Source organism: Suricata suricatta, chromosome 8 (genome assembly GCF_006229205.1).
Source record: "Suricata suricatta isolate VVHF042 chromosome 8, meerkat_22Aug2017_6uvM2_HiC, whole genome shotgun sequence".
Taxonomy (NCBI): Eukaryota; Metazoa; Chordata; class Mammalia; order Carnivora; family Herpestidae; genus Suricata; species Suricata suricatta.
The window spans coordinates 45,104,657-45,120,028 of record NC_043707.1 but is presented as its reverse complement, the minus strand read 5'-3'; the positions used below and the strand labels follow the sequence as shown (position 1 = coordinate 45,120,028).

The 15,372-nt window shown below is 38.4% G+C and overlaps 1 protein-coding gene across 3 annotated transcripts in view; it reads left to right on the top strand.

The window, feature by feature from the left end:
• Positions 1–14: 14 nt before the first annotated feature.
• Positions 15–15,372, top strand: part of MAN1A2 (mannosidase alpha class 1A member 2) — a 164,396-nt gene continuing 149,038 nt past the window's right edge. For all 3 annotated transcript variants that reach the window (XM_029946784.1, XM_029946781.1, XM_029946783.1), the window contains exon 1: positions 15–1,129. In XM_029946784.1, the coding sequence (XP_029802644.1) occupies positions 828–1,129 (302 nt within the window). In that variant the 5' untranslated portion in view covers positions 15–827. The remainder of the gene's footprint in view (positions 1,130–15,372) is intronic.

Sequence of the window (15,372 nt, the reverse complement as noted above, 5' to 3'; positions counted from 1 at the left end):
CGGCGAGCGGGAGGAGGAGCCGGGCGGGGGCGGCCGCCGCGCCTCCCCTCCCCCCGCACACGCCGGGGCTTCTCAGTGGCCGCCCGAGGAGGAAGTTCCGCTCCCCGCCGGACCCGTGCGCTAGCAACAGCGGCGGCGGCGGCTGCGAGGGAGCAGGCTTTTGGGGGGCGCGGATGCCCTTCGTGCCGGCCGTCGAGGGGGCAGCGTCGGAGCTCTCCCCGGAGACCGGAGCCTGGGGGCGGTGTCAGGGGGCGCGGGCGTGCGAGACCCCCTCCCCGCGACCTCGCCCGGCGCCGCGGCTTCGCCTTCCCGGCGAGGCGGGAGACCTCCCTCCCCGTTGGCAGACTTCCTAGGAGCCCCTTATTTTTCCACCCGCGAGGTGAAGCAATTAGGGGTGGTTAAGTGAACCTTCTGCAACTCCTTGGATCTGGTCGGGCTTTCTTTTGGGGGCGGGAGATCACATTGGAGCATCTCGCTGGGGTGCAGGAATGGAAGACCCCACCTTGCCTCCTTTCTGCAGCGCTGCTTGCCTCGTCTACCGTTAGGAATGAAGAGGAGACTTGTGATAAGCCGAGGAGGTACTGAAAGCCAAATGGCAGAGGAAATATCACAGGACACAAACTAGTGATCGTGTGGGGGCCGCACACGTTTTTGAATGTAATTGGACGAGCGTGAAAGAGGTGCCCTATTAAAAAGCACAACAGTCCTTTAAGAGGAGCAAAATTGAGTTTCCCCGTTTTTGCCAAGACTTTGAAGACTGTTCAATGTATTGTACATCTGATATAAGATGAGAACTTTCTAAAATATTCTGCCCAAGAGCGTAAACGATGACTACCCCGGCCCTGCTGCCCTTATCTGGACGAAGGATACCACCTCTGAACCTGGGGCCGCCTTCCTTTCCACATCACAGGGCTACCTTGAGACTTTCTGAGAAGTTTATCCTCCTCCTCATTCTAAGTGCCTTCATCACCCTGTGTTTTGGGGCATTCTTCTTCCTTCCAGACTCTTCAAAACACAAACGCTTTGATCTGGGTTTGGAAGATGTGTTAATTCCTCACGTAGATGCCAGCAAAGGGGCTAAAAACCCTGGAGTCTTCCTGATCCATGGACCTGATGAACACAGACACAGGTTTGTTTATTTCAGAAGTTCTGATATTAACACTGGGTAGAGCGCGGTATGGTTTATTGCATCAAATGGGCCTTAAAAAAATTTTTTTTTCCAGTAAAATGTAATTTTCCTGGAGTCGCTAGAGTTGTAGTTATGTCAGAACTGGTAGACTAGAATCCTAGACTGGAAGGAAGGGCTCCTAGAGCCTGGTCCAGCTCCTTTGTTTTGCGTAGGAGAAGCATTTGTGTTCAGAGATGTTGTGTCTCGTATGAACGTTTGGGAATGGAGGTATGAAAATTTAATCGGAAGAAATGATGACATATGCTACGCCTTCATTTATTAAGAATGTGTTGCATTCAGTCACAGTGCCACCCTGTGAAATAGACCCATTGAATCCTGACCGGGTCTGGTCTGTGAGTTTGTGCTCTCCCAAAGTGCTCTTATTTAGCTTGTCATTAAAGCTTAGTAGTGAATCTTAGCTTTTTAGGAAGGCCAACTATGGGCAGAATATACCTGTGGTGTCTTAGCATACAAAAATAATCCTGATCTCTATTATTTTCAGGGGCCTGTTTTGGTGCTCCATATGGAATTAGTTCTGTTAAAAATATCATTGCATCTTGCAGTCATTTCACTTTGTGTTCTGTAGCAAGATTTAGGTATGTGTCTAAATTATTTCTTATAATGTGTGAGATGGAGTGTGTCAAGGAACTATTGCAGTTTGATTGGTTAAAGGGTTCACATTCTTTCAAATCGCCAAATTTGAGGGGAGCTCTTGGGTGAGTGTAGCCAATTTGAGATAAAATGGGAGCTCTAGTGACTGTCTCTTTAAATCATTTATGCGATTTGTGTCAAAAGAAGAGTTGGAGAAAGTTTATTTTTCTCATACCTACATTTTTTAACCTGTTAAATTCCCTCTTTTCCCTGTTTCTTAAAATAATTTCTGAGTATGTGAAAAAACCCATGTGTTTGGGTTCTGTTTTCAACTGACATTAGTTTTAACTTTTTATGAGGTATGAGGTTTTTGGAGAAGCGGAGATTCAGATGTGAGCCCAAGTTAAATACTTGGGATAACGCAGTGTTGTAATGACAGCTGGTTTTTCCTTTTTCTCAGTCTCGATAATTCATTATTTTCTTCCTGATTCTTTGGACTTTTGGCTGAGCCTTATGGAGTAGTTCTAAAATTGTTTCATGCCATTATTCTGTAACTAAATTTGGACATTTTGCCATCATTTTCATCTTTTGTACTCTTTTGCATCAGTTTCTTTTATTTTGCTCTTTGCTCTTTGTGACTTCGAGAAGAATCTGATATGATCTGTGAAATCTGTTCCTGAAAAATTAACATTGAAAGTGCTATTTTCCCAGAGAACCTCATTTCCCATGATTTTTATAGAAGCTCTGATAAATATTTGAAAATAAAGGGTGTTAGGACTGGCTTCATATTTTTTTTGACGGCATGCATAAACATTATTTAACTCTGTAATTATAGTAATCCATCATGTACTGAGCAGTTTTCTTTATGTTTTAAGTGTGGCCTGAAGGTGAAAAATATACAGTATATGGCAACATTCTAGTTTAAAAACATTTTCATAGAAGAATTCTCAGTTGAGTTAAAATTTAAAATTTGAATGAGAATAGATATGTCCATTTTATTCATGCTTTAAAAAGCCTACTTAAATCTCTTAAAAATTCTTAAATTAATAGGACCTGTGAGTGCTTGTGCTTGTGTATTGCTATCCCAGATTCTTGGGTTCCTGAGTTTGGAAATTAGAGGGTTGGTTCTCATAGTAAGGGAGGGTGGGTGGGCCAGATCCTGAGTTTTGGATAGTAAGAGTCCAAGGTAGCAAATGATACTTGGGAGAATTTACTGCAGTCTATTTAGTTCCTGAATTTAGGAAAACAAGAATTCACATAGTGAGGGTTCAGATGAAGAGGGATCCCTGTGTTACCTCTGTACATATGTCTGTGTTTATATCAGTGTATTTTTATCTTTACTTTGTATGTTATCTGTTGCTGCTTACCGTATCTGAAAGCACAGTCTGTACCGATTTCTAATTTGAGCAATGAAATCCATTTCAAAACAGAGATCATTCAAATGACAAGTTTAAAATGTGAGACAGAAAACATCAAGGTAATGTAGAAACATTATCTTATTTAAAAATCATTCAGAAAGATCGTATTTTAACAGAATTAGTTGGTGCTAAAATCATACGTATTGTGGGTGTGGGTCAAAAACACGTCTCTCTTACTTTGAAAAATATACATTGATATTTATCTCAATTTCGTGTATGTGTAGAAGGGGGCAGGGTAGAGGGATGAGGAACCTTACTGTAATGGATAAGTAATGGAAAATAAATCATGGCCATTATTTCTTATTCACAGTATTTAAGGGGGTACTTGTTGAATTGCTTTTTCTTTATTAATGAGTTAGCTTACTACTGTAGTTAGGTGTTAAGTTCTGGAGTCTTGACTGCATAGGTCCATACCCTAGTTTGTCACTGATGAGATGTATGATCTTGACTAAATTTTCATACTCTGCCTACGGTGCTTCCTCTGGATGGCATTGGCATCTACTTTACAGATTGTTATATTGAAGGAGAAAGTACATGCAAAGTGCTCAAAATAGTTCTTAGTATTTAGAACGTGCTCAACAAATACTGGGAATTATTATCAATAAGTTGTAGTTTTAATTGAGTTATTTTAATTTTGAGGCCACTTTAAATACTGTACATGTTTCTGAAACGTTAGATACAGATTAATATTTTAAAAGCATACCAGAGTCTTGTTGTCTAAAAGGAACGCTTTATAACCAAAGTCGTTAGTGACAGATGTGTATTGCATGTCTACTGTGTGTCAGGCCCTTATTTATTTATTTTTAAACAGTAAGTATATTTATTATAAAATTCCAGAATTATCTTTTGGATGCCAGAAGTTCATTTTTTCTTTTTCTTTTTTTAAATATAGTTTATGGTCAAATTGGTTTCCATACAGCACCCAGTGCTCATCCCAACAAGTGCCCTCCCCCATGCCCATCATCCACTTTCCCCTCTCCCCCACCCCCATCCACCCTCACTTTGTTCTCTGTATTTGAAAGTCTCTTATAGTTTGCGTCCCTCTCTCTCCTTAACTATTTTTTCCCCTTCTCCTCCTCCATAGTCTTCTGTTTAGTTTCTCAAGATCCACATATGAGTGAAAACATATGGTATCTGTCCTTCTCTGCCTGACTTATTTCACTTAGCATAATACCCTCGAGTTCCATCCACGTTGCTACAAGTGGCCACATTTCATTCTTTTTCATTGACATGTAATATTCAATTGTATCTATAAACCACATCTTCTTGATCCATTTGTCATTTGATGGACATTTAGGCTGTTAACATGATTTGGCTATTGTTGAAAGTGCTGCTATTAACATTGGGGTACATGTACCCCTATACATCAGCACTCCTCTATCCCTTGGGTAAATTCCCAGAAGTGCTACTGCTGGGTCATAGGGGAGTTCTATTGTTAATTTGTTGAGGAACCTCCACTCTTTTCTGGAGCGGCCGCACCAGTTTACATTTCCACCAACAGTATAAGAGGGTGTGTCAGGCCCTGCTTAAATGGGGCTTCCCATCTAGGGGCATGATGGGCATTAAATAAATAAACTTATTTTTGAGGTATGATGCGTGCTATGAAGTTGTACTCAGTGCTGTCAGAGCACACGATGGTGTGATTTATCCTGTGGATTGGGGTCTTGGACAGACAGTGGGAATAGGGAAGGCCTCGTGGAGGAAGCGGTGCATGGCTCCGAGACTTGGAACTAGTAGATTGCTAAGTGAACTAGAGATGTGGGGGAAAGTGGTGAAAGCCGAGGACACAATGTGTGTGAGAAGTCTGAGAACAAAGCCTGGCATCGTTGATGACCTGAGAAAAGTTCAGTGTGGCTGGCGTAGAGATGCAGTGGTGCGGGGCTAGGTGAAGAGGCTCCATGAGAGGTCAGAGAGGGCCTCCTCGTTGTTCAGAAAGTATGAGTTAGTTGCCCCCCTTCACATATCGGGAGATTTCATATGAAAGTCTAGATTTCTGGTTTCCCTTGAAAATATTGGAGGATATGGCAACACCTGGGTCTGTATTTTCAGATAGCAGCCCTGAGCTGGATCTGGGCGGCAGCTGCTCCCTCTAGAGGGGCATGACTTTACTTCATGCCACTCTACTAAGCTGCCAGTTGAGTAAATCTAATGAATCAGTATTTCACCTAGTTGTTGTTGAGTCAGAATCCCTGGGCAGGCTCTCGGAGAGTCTGTAGTTAAGGTTTTTGGTCTTTATCCCGAGTACCGTGGGAAGTCAGAAAAGGGTTTTCATCCAAGCAAGGCAATGCCATAATCATTAAAAAATTTTTTTAAATAATCACTATGGTTGCACCATAAACACTGGATTGGAGAGGAGCAGGAGGAAATGTGAAATTAGGAGAGTCTAGGTCAGAGGAGATTGGCTTGGACCACACTGGTGATAATGGAGGAGAGCAGTTCGTGGAGAAAAGTGGTTGACTCGAGATGTTAAAGTGTTAAGTTTCACAGAATTTGATAGTCGATTGAATGTGGGGCTAAAGAGGAGGAGGGAGTCCAGGGTGACTCCCAGTTTCTGGGTGACATGGCTATGGATTACTAAGACATGCATACCATATGGAATTCATACTTTAACTTATATGATTGGTTTTATATAAGAATTTTAAAAAATTTTTAAGTGTTTTTATTTATTATTGAGACAGAGAGAAACAGAGCATGAGTGGGGGAGGGGCAGAGAAAGAGGGAGACACAGAATCTGAAGCGGGCTCCAGGCTCTGAGCTGTCAGCACAGAGCCTGATGCGGGGCTCAAACCCACGAACCTTGAGATCATGACCTGAGCTGAAGTCGGACACTTAACCGACTGAACCACCCAGGGACTTCTTATATAAGAATTTAAGATAAAGCATTTTCATGAAAAAAACCCTGTATGCTCCCTTCTATTAAGTGGTTCACAGATAATCCATAGTTTTCAGATGATAATAATGTAAAATGCATAGTTTGATATTGATGAGTTTTAGCATCTGTGATTTCAAGGTAACCAAAGCAGGCATTGGTTATAACACACATGAATGTTGTTATAAATATACACTGGATAGACATTAAAGTATCATGTTCATAATTTATGTACATAAAAGACCTACCTAACCAAAATTTTACTTATTACCTTCATTTTTTTGAAACTGACATTTATTTTATATAACGGCATTGCATAAATGGGCTCTGTGGGTTTGTTTTTTAAATATTTGTTTGAATTGCCAGTGTGTTTTTATCCTCTAGTTGGGATTTTGTTAGTATGAGTTGAATACTTGAAGGTATGGTAACTTCTAATAGTTTCTTCAAACAGAAAGGACAGGCTTTGAAGTTAAAGGGACCTAAAGTTGCATCTTGGTTTTACTCTCACTAGCTGTGAGACATTTACTAGACATGATCACTCTTGAACCTGTGCTGGCCAATGTGGTAGTCACTAATGACATGTTGCTTTTGAACTTGAAATTTATCTAGTCCAGATTGCAGTGTGCTTTAGTGAGAGTTTCTTAAGATTTTCATGTCATGATTTGTATTTTTTGCTTGACTCGATTTTGCTTTTTATTGCAAGAGTAGAGATTTAAAATCTCACTATTGTCATTTTAATTTTAATGTCCTCCTTTATCTCATCCCTCTTCTGTGCCTTTTCCCCCCTTATCCTGTTCTTAGGGCATTATGCTTTTGTTTGTGGGAAGTTACATCATTTTCTCTCTGAGTCTGCTAGACTTTCCCTTGTGATGTATTTACCCCCTTTGGCTGGTGGTTATTTTTCCCACTTATCTTTAATCAGAGTCTGTTTAAAGTAACATCCATATATACTTGATATTGATCAGTAGTCCGATGTAGATGCCTTTATGGTGTGTGTGTGTATGTGTGTGTGTATTTATTTGTGTGTGTATATGTATGTATGTATGTATAAGCAATATACATATATTATTTATGCACACACACATACGCACACATACACACACACACACACACATATATATGTCTACTTTTATTGAGTGAATACCCTTTTCACTTGGGTGATTGATTTGTGCAGCTCTCAGTGTAATTTCCTCTATTCTGCTTGATAGTAGCATCTTTAGTCCTCTCACTGCTTTGGTGCTAGAGTGCATTTTTATGTAATTCCTAAAATCCGACTAAGTTGTTTGCATGGACAGCTACTGAGGTTCTTGTTGTCTTGTCCCTTAACCGCTTAGAAATCAGTTTTTCATTCTGTTTCCCATGCACTTCTCCCATTTTCCAGGACTTGCTCTAGGACTGAATGTAACTAGTTAGATAGTAAGGTAAGAATTGGGAAGAGACTGTGGGGAAAGGCAAGTTGAACAGTGAGTGCTCTGACTGTGTGGAGGACTCTGACCCATTTTCCACTGGGACAGACCTTTGGTCTCTGAGATCAGTTACAATTGGGGTGGGGAAGTAGTTGGGTCATTTTTTTGTTGCATGAGGTAAGGCTTCATTCTGGACATCCAGGTGTGGTTCTGAGTTAGTAAAGAATTCTTCCAAATTCTGATAGGATGGCTCTTATTTCTTTGGTAGTCTGAGGTTTTATCATTTTCTGCATCCTTCATAGGTAGTGATAGGGATTTGGAAGAGGCTGTGTTTTGGGGCTGCTCACCAGATGACATTTTGTATATTAGTCTAATTTTTATCCTAAGCCACTGACAGTGACCTTGCTTTTATTAGTTGAGCATTATAAAATCACTGCCTACATCCATATATTTTTCATTTTTTTCTCCAAAATGAATAAAATATTAGTATGATTTGGTTAAAATGGAGAATGCCACGGCGGAAATTCTGATTTTCTTGTCGGTCAGTGAGTGTTGGAAATTCTGGGAGATAACAGTGCTCCAGAAGTTGACTGTTAATATGTTAACAGTATTTATTGGCTGAAGTTAAATGTTTTAAGGAAATCCGATTTATTCAAGCATTAACTTGTTTCCTCTAAAAACTATAATAGCCTTTCCAAAATTTCTCTTGGGTTTTATAAAAAGTCTTCTAGGGCTATGAAATGTTTATTTACTCATTAATATTTTTTGGATTTCCTTATTTTAAAGGATCAAACACAATCTAAGAATATTCCTTCCAATTTATTAACATTGTCTTATATAGGTTGTGTAGACTCTATAACATGTAGTGTAAAATTAGATTTTATTTATTTCACTTCTTTATTTTTAATTTTTTAACATTTTTATTTACTATTAAGAGACAGAGAGAGAGAGAGCATGAGCTCAGGAGGGCAGAGAGAGGGGGAGAGACAGGATCTGAAGCAGGCTCCAGGCTCTGAACTCTCAGCACAGAGCCCAACGCAGGGCTTGAACTCACAGACTGTGAGATCATGACCTGAGCTGAGGTCAGAGCCTAACCAACTGAGCCCCCCAGGGGCCCCAGATTTTATTTTATTAGCATCACTTATGGTAAATCTGTGCTTCAGTTACTTTAAGTGATTTGCATTTAATCTTATTTCCTGATAGTGTTTTCTGATCTACAGGGTTCTTGTTAATATTAACTTAATCATCACAGCAGAAATGGCCCAAATCCACTTATGGGTTTATTCCCTTACCTCACCTACCTGTAGGTAGTGTTTTTCCCATGTACTTTATCTTTCTCATGTATGCCTGTGACTGTATATCTATAGTCATTTGCTTACTTCTTCTCTGTCTCTGCTAAAAGAGCGTGGGCTCCTTGAGGGCAAATGACTGTCTTGTATTTATCTTTATCTCTCTAATGCTTGAAATACACTTGGTCTTTAATAAAAGTATATACCTATTGAATAAATGATGTTTCATGGCAAGGTGATAAATTTCCCAATAGAAGGTATAAAACAAAGCGCAAGGAAGAATTGAAGAGTAAGATGCAAAAGTAGGAGGAATGATGTCTTAAAATAAGAAGCATACAGTCTTTAATAAAGGCCCTTTATAAAAAGCAATGTAAAAAATTAGGGAATAATTCCTGTTGACCCTGTCTACAGCATACTTCTTCCTATAAATGTGCCTAAGGTATTCTGCATGCCCGCACATTGAATTTCTCCTTTAGGAAAAAAGGGCAAAAACAGTAGAGTGTGTGATCGGTGTTTCACATATTTAACCTTCAGTTTTCATGTCAGACCTGTAACTTAGGTATTACTAACTTGATATTTACAAATATAGATATTATAAAATTGTGATCGTGCTGAAAGTTGGCACCTCAGAAACTAAACATCTACAGTAGTCCCCCACATCCATGATTTCGCTGGCCTGGGGACAGATGATCTTCCTCTGACGTGTAAGGTCAGTAGTGGCCCAACACTGGGTCACCACGTTTCATCACACAGGCATTTTATCAGTGCACATCATCATCGTCAGAAGGGCAAGTGAGCCACAGTAAGGTATTTTGAGACAGAGAGGGTGACCACATTCATAGAGCTTTTCATTACAGTATATCACTATTCTATTTTGTTATGAGTTATTTCTGTTAATCTCTTACTGTGCCTAATTTATGAATTAAGCACATACATATGTATATGAACAAATGGTATATCTAGGGCTTGCTACTATCTGTGGTTTCAGGCATCTTGTAGGGAGCCTGGAACTTCTCACCCGCAGAGAAGGGGGACTCCTGTTTTCAAAATTGGTAGTGCATGGTAAACATGAACTGATGATCTGGGCAAATGTTCTGTTTACTATTGTTTGAAAATGCTAAAATAATTTTGATTATGGTTTGGGCTGACACTACATATTCATTGGCCAGGACAATCATTTGCTATTTCTATTTTTCATTGACTGTGCAAATTCTGTTAGAAAAGTTTATTTATTTATTCATTAATTTATTAAACACAATTTTTTGGGACATCTGGGTGGCTCAGTTGGTTAAGCGTCTGAGTTGGGCTCAAGTCAGGATCTTGCGGTTTGTGGGTTTGAGCCCTGCATCGAGCTCTGTGCTGACAGCTCAGAACTGGGAGCCTGCTTCAAATTCTGTGTCTGTCTCTCTCTCTGCCCCTCTCTCTCTCTCTCTCTCTCTCTCTCTCTCTCTCTCAAAAATAAATAAACATTAAAAAATAAATTAAAAAAGTTTTTTAAAATGTTATTTTTGAGACAGAGCAGGAGCAGGGAGGAGGCAGAGAGAGACAGACACAGAATTTGAAGCAGGCTTCAGGCTCTGAGCTGTCAGCACAGAGCCTGACGTGGGGCTCAAACTCATGAGCCATAGGATCACTACCTGAGCTGAAGTCAGATGCTTAACCAACTAAGCCACCCAGATGCCCCAGAAAAGTTGACTTTGATTGCCATTGGACCTTTGCTGGAACTTTTTACTTTTTGAACATGGCTGTAGTGAAGAATTTACAGATTAGGTTTTAGGATTTATTATAAGAAAAATTTCCTTTTAAAGGTCATTGATTTCAGTGATCTAACTTGGAATGTGATGTAGTCCAGAAGGAAGGCATCATTGTATATTTAAAAGAACACTGGGCTTGGGGTGCTGGGTGGCTCATTCGGTTGTGTCTTTGGCTCAGGTTGTGATCTCATAATTCATGAATTCAAGCCCCACACGGCTCTCTGCTGTCAGCACAGAGCCCGCTTTGGATCCTTTCTCTCTCTGCCTCTGCCCCCTCTGTTCTCTCTCTCCCTCTTTCTCGCTGTCAAAAATAAACAAACAAAACAAACAAAACCCCTTCGGCTCAGTGTTAAGATTTAGGAACTCTAGTTTCAGCTTCGTCCTTACTTGCTCGAATGTATTTAGATAAGCTATTTAACTTCCCTGTGCCTATTTATGAAATGAGGGAATTGATTGAATCTTTAGATTCCTTCCAGCTCATACATATGAAATGCTAGTAATTTCATGAAGTAGGGAACTGAAGAATGTGCAGTAATTTAAGGTATCACAAATACTATGAAAACAAAATGTGTTTTAAATAGGAATTAGTGTCATTTTTATATATAAAAATTAAAGTTAAAAATCATTTTATATGTGACTATAATTCATTTATATATTATAAAATGAAATTTGTACCAATTTAAAAAGTGTAAATGAATGAAATGCTGTTTTATACATTCTTGATTCTCATAAGTTCGAAAAGTATAATTTATTAAACTTTTTTTTTTTAACATTTTATATGCTGGCCTGAATGAAGTTAATAGGTATATTTACAGAAGTATTTTCAGGTGTCATTTTTGACATGTGTTAATTTGTTAGCTAGGTCTTTAGGATAGATGCTGTGGAAAACAAAAGTCCCTAGTAAGTCAGGCCTCAGACCTGTGAAGGCTCTTATTACTCTTGATGGAAAATTTTCCTTGATTTTCCAACCTTAATACTGAGAGAAGCCATTGAGAGTGTCCATTCTCTTTTCAAAGAGTTCCCATTATCTTAACAAGAACTTTAGGGACAAGTTATATAAAGAGTTAAAGAAACAAAAAGATATGAAGTAATCTGGACACAACAAAGAACAATGTGTATATTGTTTTTCCTTTTACATTTTTGACATTTACGCATTTGTGAAATCAACCTCTATTACCTGTGCAGATCTCTTGGCCTCTCCTTAGTGATAATGATGTTACTATTCAAAAAGATACTGGTCACATTCATTTATTCAAGGGTTTTTGAGTATTTTTTATGTGCTAATAAGCATTCTACTAAATTTTGGGGATTATGGAAGATTAGTTTGGACTTGGACATTACTCAAAAATTTAAATCTTAGATTCAAATCTTAACATTCTTAGAGTACATATTATCCTCTTTGGAGTGAGATGCCTTTTCACGTGAACTAGGTGAGCCTCTGGCACATGCATTTAGGTCATTGGCACTTTTTGAGGGTTCACATAAGTTACTGTCTTATCTTTCGTCTCCTTTGTTTTTTTCTAGTGAATTTATGTCATTAATTTATGCACTTCTGGAATATAGACTATGTTATCTGGAAATAAGGTGCCATGTTCTGTAGCTTTTTTCAGTCAAGAATGAGACACTGGCATCTGAAAAAAAATATGCCAACCATTTGAGTCCGGCACAATTGTGTAGGTGTCTAAAACTGTGTCTATGTTGCTGTATGTTGTAAGTTCATTTGTAAAGCTCTATGTGCCATACTTACTTGGCAGGAAGGTGGCATCTGATACAAGGATATATTTATTTGGTATGTAATGTATATAATAATAAATGTGAATAATTTTTCTGTTAATCAGTGATGCCGTTAATAAGCATTTACCTTTTTACGACCTGGATTTTTCTCTCTAAACAGTAGAGTGCTTACCAAGGTTGGTAACACCTCGAGTGCAGTGAACATTGGGTGGCATGCTCCTCTTGCACTTATTACACTTACTTATTATTACATATTACTTACTTATTATGAGTCTCAATTAATAGAATTTTTATGAAGAACGACTTGGTAGTATTAGCTCATTTAAAGTGCATAGTCTTTGGTTCAGTACTTCTAACAACTTATTCTTGGGAAATCTTCACATCACTGCACAGAAAGATGTTCCAGGAATATCTCCTGAAGCTGTAACATGACATTTTTAAATGATTTAAATGTTTGTCAGCAGGGGTTACTAATACAAAGGATAGTATATCCCAGTATGTGCTTACTTTTTTTATTTTAACCCCCAGTGGATCGTTCTGGTTATTCCCAAAAGCACCACACTGTTTTAATTTCATAGCTTTATAATAGTATGTTTTGATATCTGGTACAAGTTTCCTGTATCATTATTGTTTTTTAAAGAGTTATAAACATAAATAAAAGTCTTAACATAATATTACTGTCACTGTACATGCTATTTAAAATGTTAACATTTTCCTTTTTTAGCTAAAAATTACCCTTGTTGAGGCAAACCTCTAGCCTGAGGTTGACATTGTCTTAAGTACATGGTTTTATACTTTTACAACGTATGCATTGATAGAAACTATCTGTATAAATATATGATTAGAATATATATTGTTTTGTATGTTCTTAAACACGATGTTCTTTTTGCTCATTCTTCTTTTGACAATTTATGTATGTTTATAATTGGGATGTGGTTCAGTTATTTTATCCACTTAATTTTATGACTAAACCTCGAATGATTTGTATATTTTCCTGTTGGTAGATTCTTTAGTTAATTTCATAGTATTGCTGCTGAAACATTCTTGTACCTTTGTTCTTGGGCACTTGTGTTTTTTCTCCAAGGTAGAAACTTAGTGATATAACTACTGAGTTGTGAAGTTAGTTTAATATTGACTGCAAATTTTTTTGTTAAAGTGTCTCTAAAATGATTGTACCAATTTAAACTCTTAACCTGTACCTTCATAAATTATGGTATTGTTAGATTTTAAACCAATCTGATGCCAATTTTAGTTTTTATTTCTCTGATTACTAGTGAGGTGGAGCTTTTTTTCAAACATTGGTTGGTTGGGTTTAGTTGCTTGTTTACATTATTTTTTTGCCAGTTTTTCTTTTGGATTTTTCTCCTTTTTTTATGTGTATGAATTATTTATACATTCTTAGTGAATTATGTATATGCATTATACATATCTTCTTGGAATGGATGTCTTATTTTTATACTTTGTTTATGGTTTCTTTGATTTTACAGAAGTTGAAAATTTTAATGTAATTGAAATTGTTAATAGTTTTCTTTATGGTATTGCCTTTTAAATTTTGCTTAGGGAATACTTTTATATCCTGAAGTTATAGTGACCTGTATTTTCAATTCGGGCAGTTTTAAAGTTTCGTCTTTTACATCTAAGGATTTCACCTACCTGGTTTTGATTTTCGTGTCTGATGAGGTAGGGATTGAGTATAGATTTTGCCATACAGGCGTCTAGTTTTCCCTCTGTTGCGTATTGAAGAATCTGTCCTTTCCCATAGGTTACTAATGTCATTTCTTCTATAAAGCTATTTTTTTATATTTTCATAGGTTTGTTTCTGGGTTTCCTGTGTCCTTTTGGATATTTCTTTTGGATTAGCATGGCTTGCTGTTTTAATATGTATAATAATGAATGTAAGCCTTGATATCAGGTGATGCTGTGGACCGAATGTTTGTGTCCTTCCAAATTTGCATGTTGAAATCCTTACGTTCCGTGTGATGGTATGGGGAATGTGGGACCTTTGGGAATTAGGTTATGAGGGTGAACCCCTAATGAAAAGATAGGAGAGAGCTTGCTTTCTCTTTTGCTCCTTCTGCCATGGGAGGAGTTGGCAGTCAGCAATCTGGAGGAGCGTTCTCACCGGAGCCTGACATCCTGGCACCCTGATCATGGGCTTTCAGCCCCCAGAATTATGAGAAATAAATTTTTCTTGTTTATAAGCCACTCAGTCTATGGTATTTTATTATAGCAGCACAAACTAAGACCGATAAGGTGGGTTCTACCTTGATTTGAGTCGCCGCTCTTCCATAAGTATTTATTTCTTCAATCAAGGTAAACTTTGCATAACATAAAATTAATCATCTTAAAGTAAATGATTTGGTGGCATTTTATACATTTACAGTGTTGTGCATTCACCACCTCTAATTTCAAAACATTTTTACCTTAAAAGGAAGCTCCGTATCATGAAGCAGTTACCCCCACTCTGTCCAGTCTGCTTTCTGTCTCTAAGGATTTATCTTTTTTTTTTTTAAGTTTATTTATTTATTTTGAGAGAGGATGAGAGAGTGTGTGCTGGCTCACGTTGGCTTATGACCTGAGCCCAAATCAAGAGTCAGCCGCTTAACTGACTGAGCCACTCAAGTATTCCAGGACTTATCACTTCTGATCAATGCTGTGACCTATGTGGTATATGGCTCACATGAACACAGTCATGCTCTGTATAAGACCTTTTGTCTCTGGCTTCTTTCACTGACATAGTGTTTTTGAGACTGATCCACATTGTAGCTTCGTTCCTTTTTATGGGTAAGCGATACTCCATTATTTGTATAGGTAATTTGTTCATGCATTCATCTGGTGATGGACATTTGGAATTTTCCCACCCTTTGGCTGTTGTGAATAGGACAGCTGTGAACATGTGTGTACATGTATTTGAGTACCTGTTTTAACATTTTTTTTCATGTTTTATTAATTTTTGATACAGTAGAGACAGAGCATGAGAGGGGGAGGGGCAGAGAGAGAAGGAGACACAGAATCTGAAGCAGGCTCCAGGCTCTGAGCTAGCTGTCAGCACAGAGCCTGACGTGGGGCTTGAACCCACGAACGTGAGATCTGACCTGAGCCGAAGTCGGAGGCTTAGCCGACTGAGCCACCCAGGCGCCCCT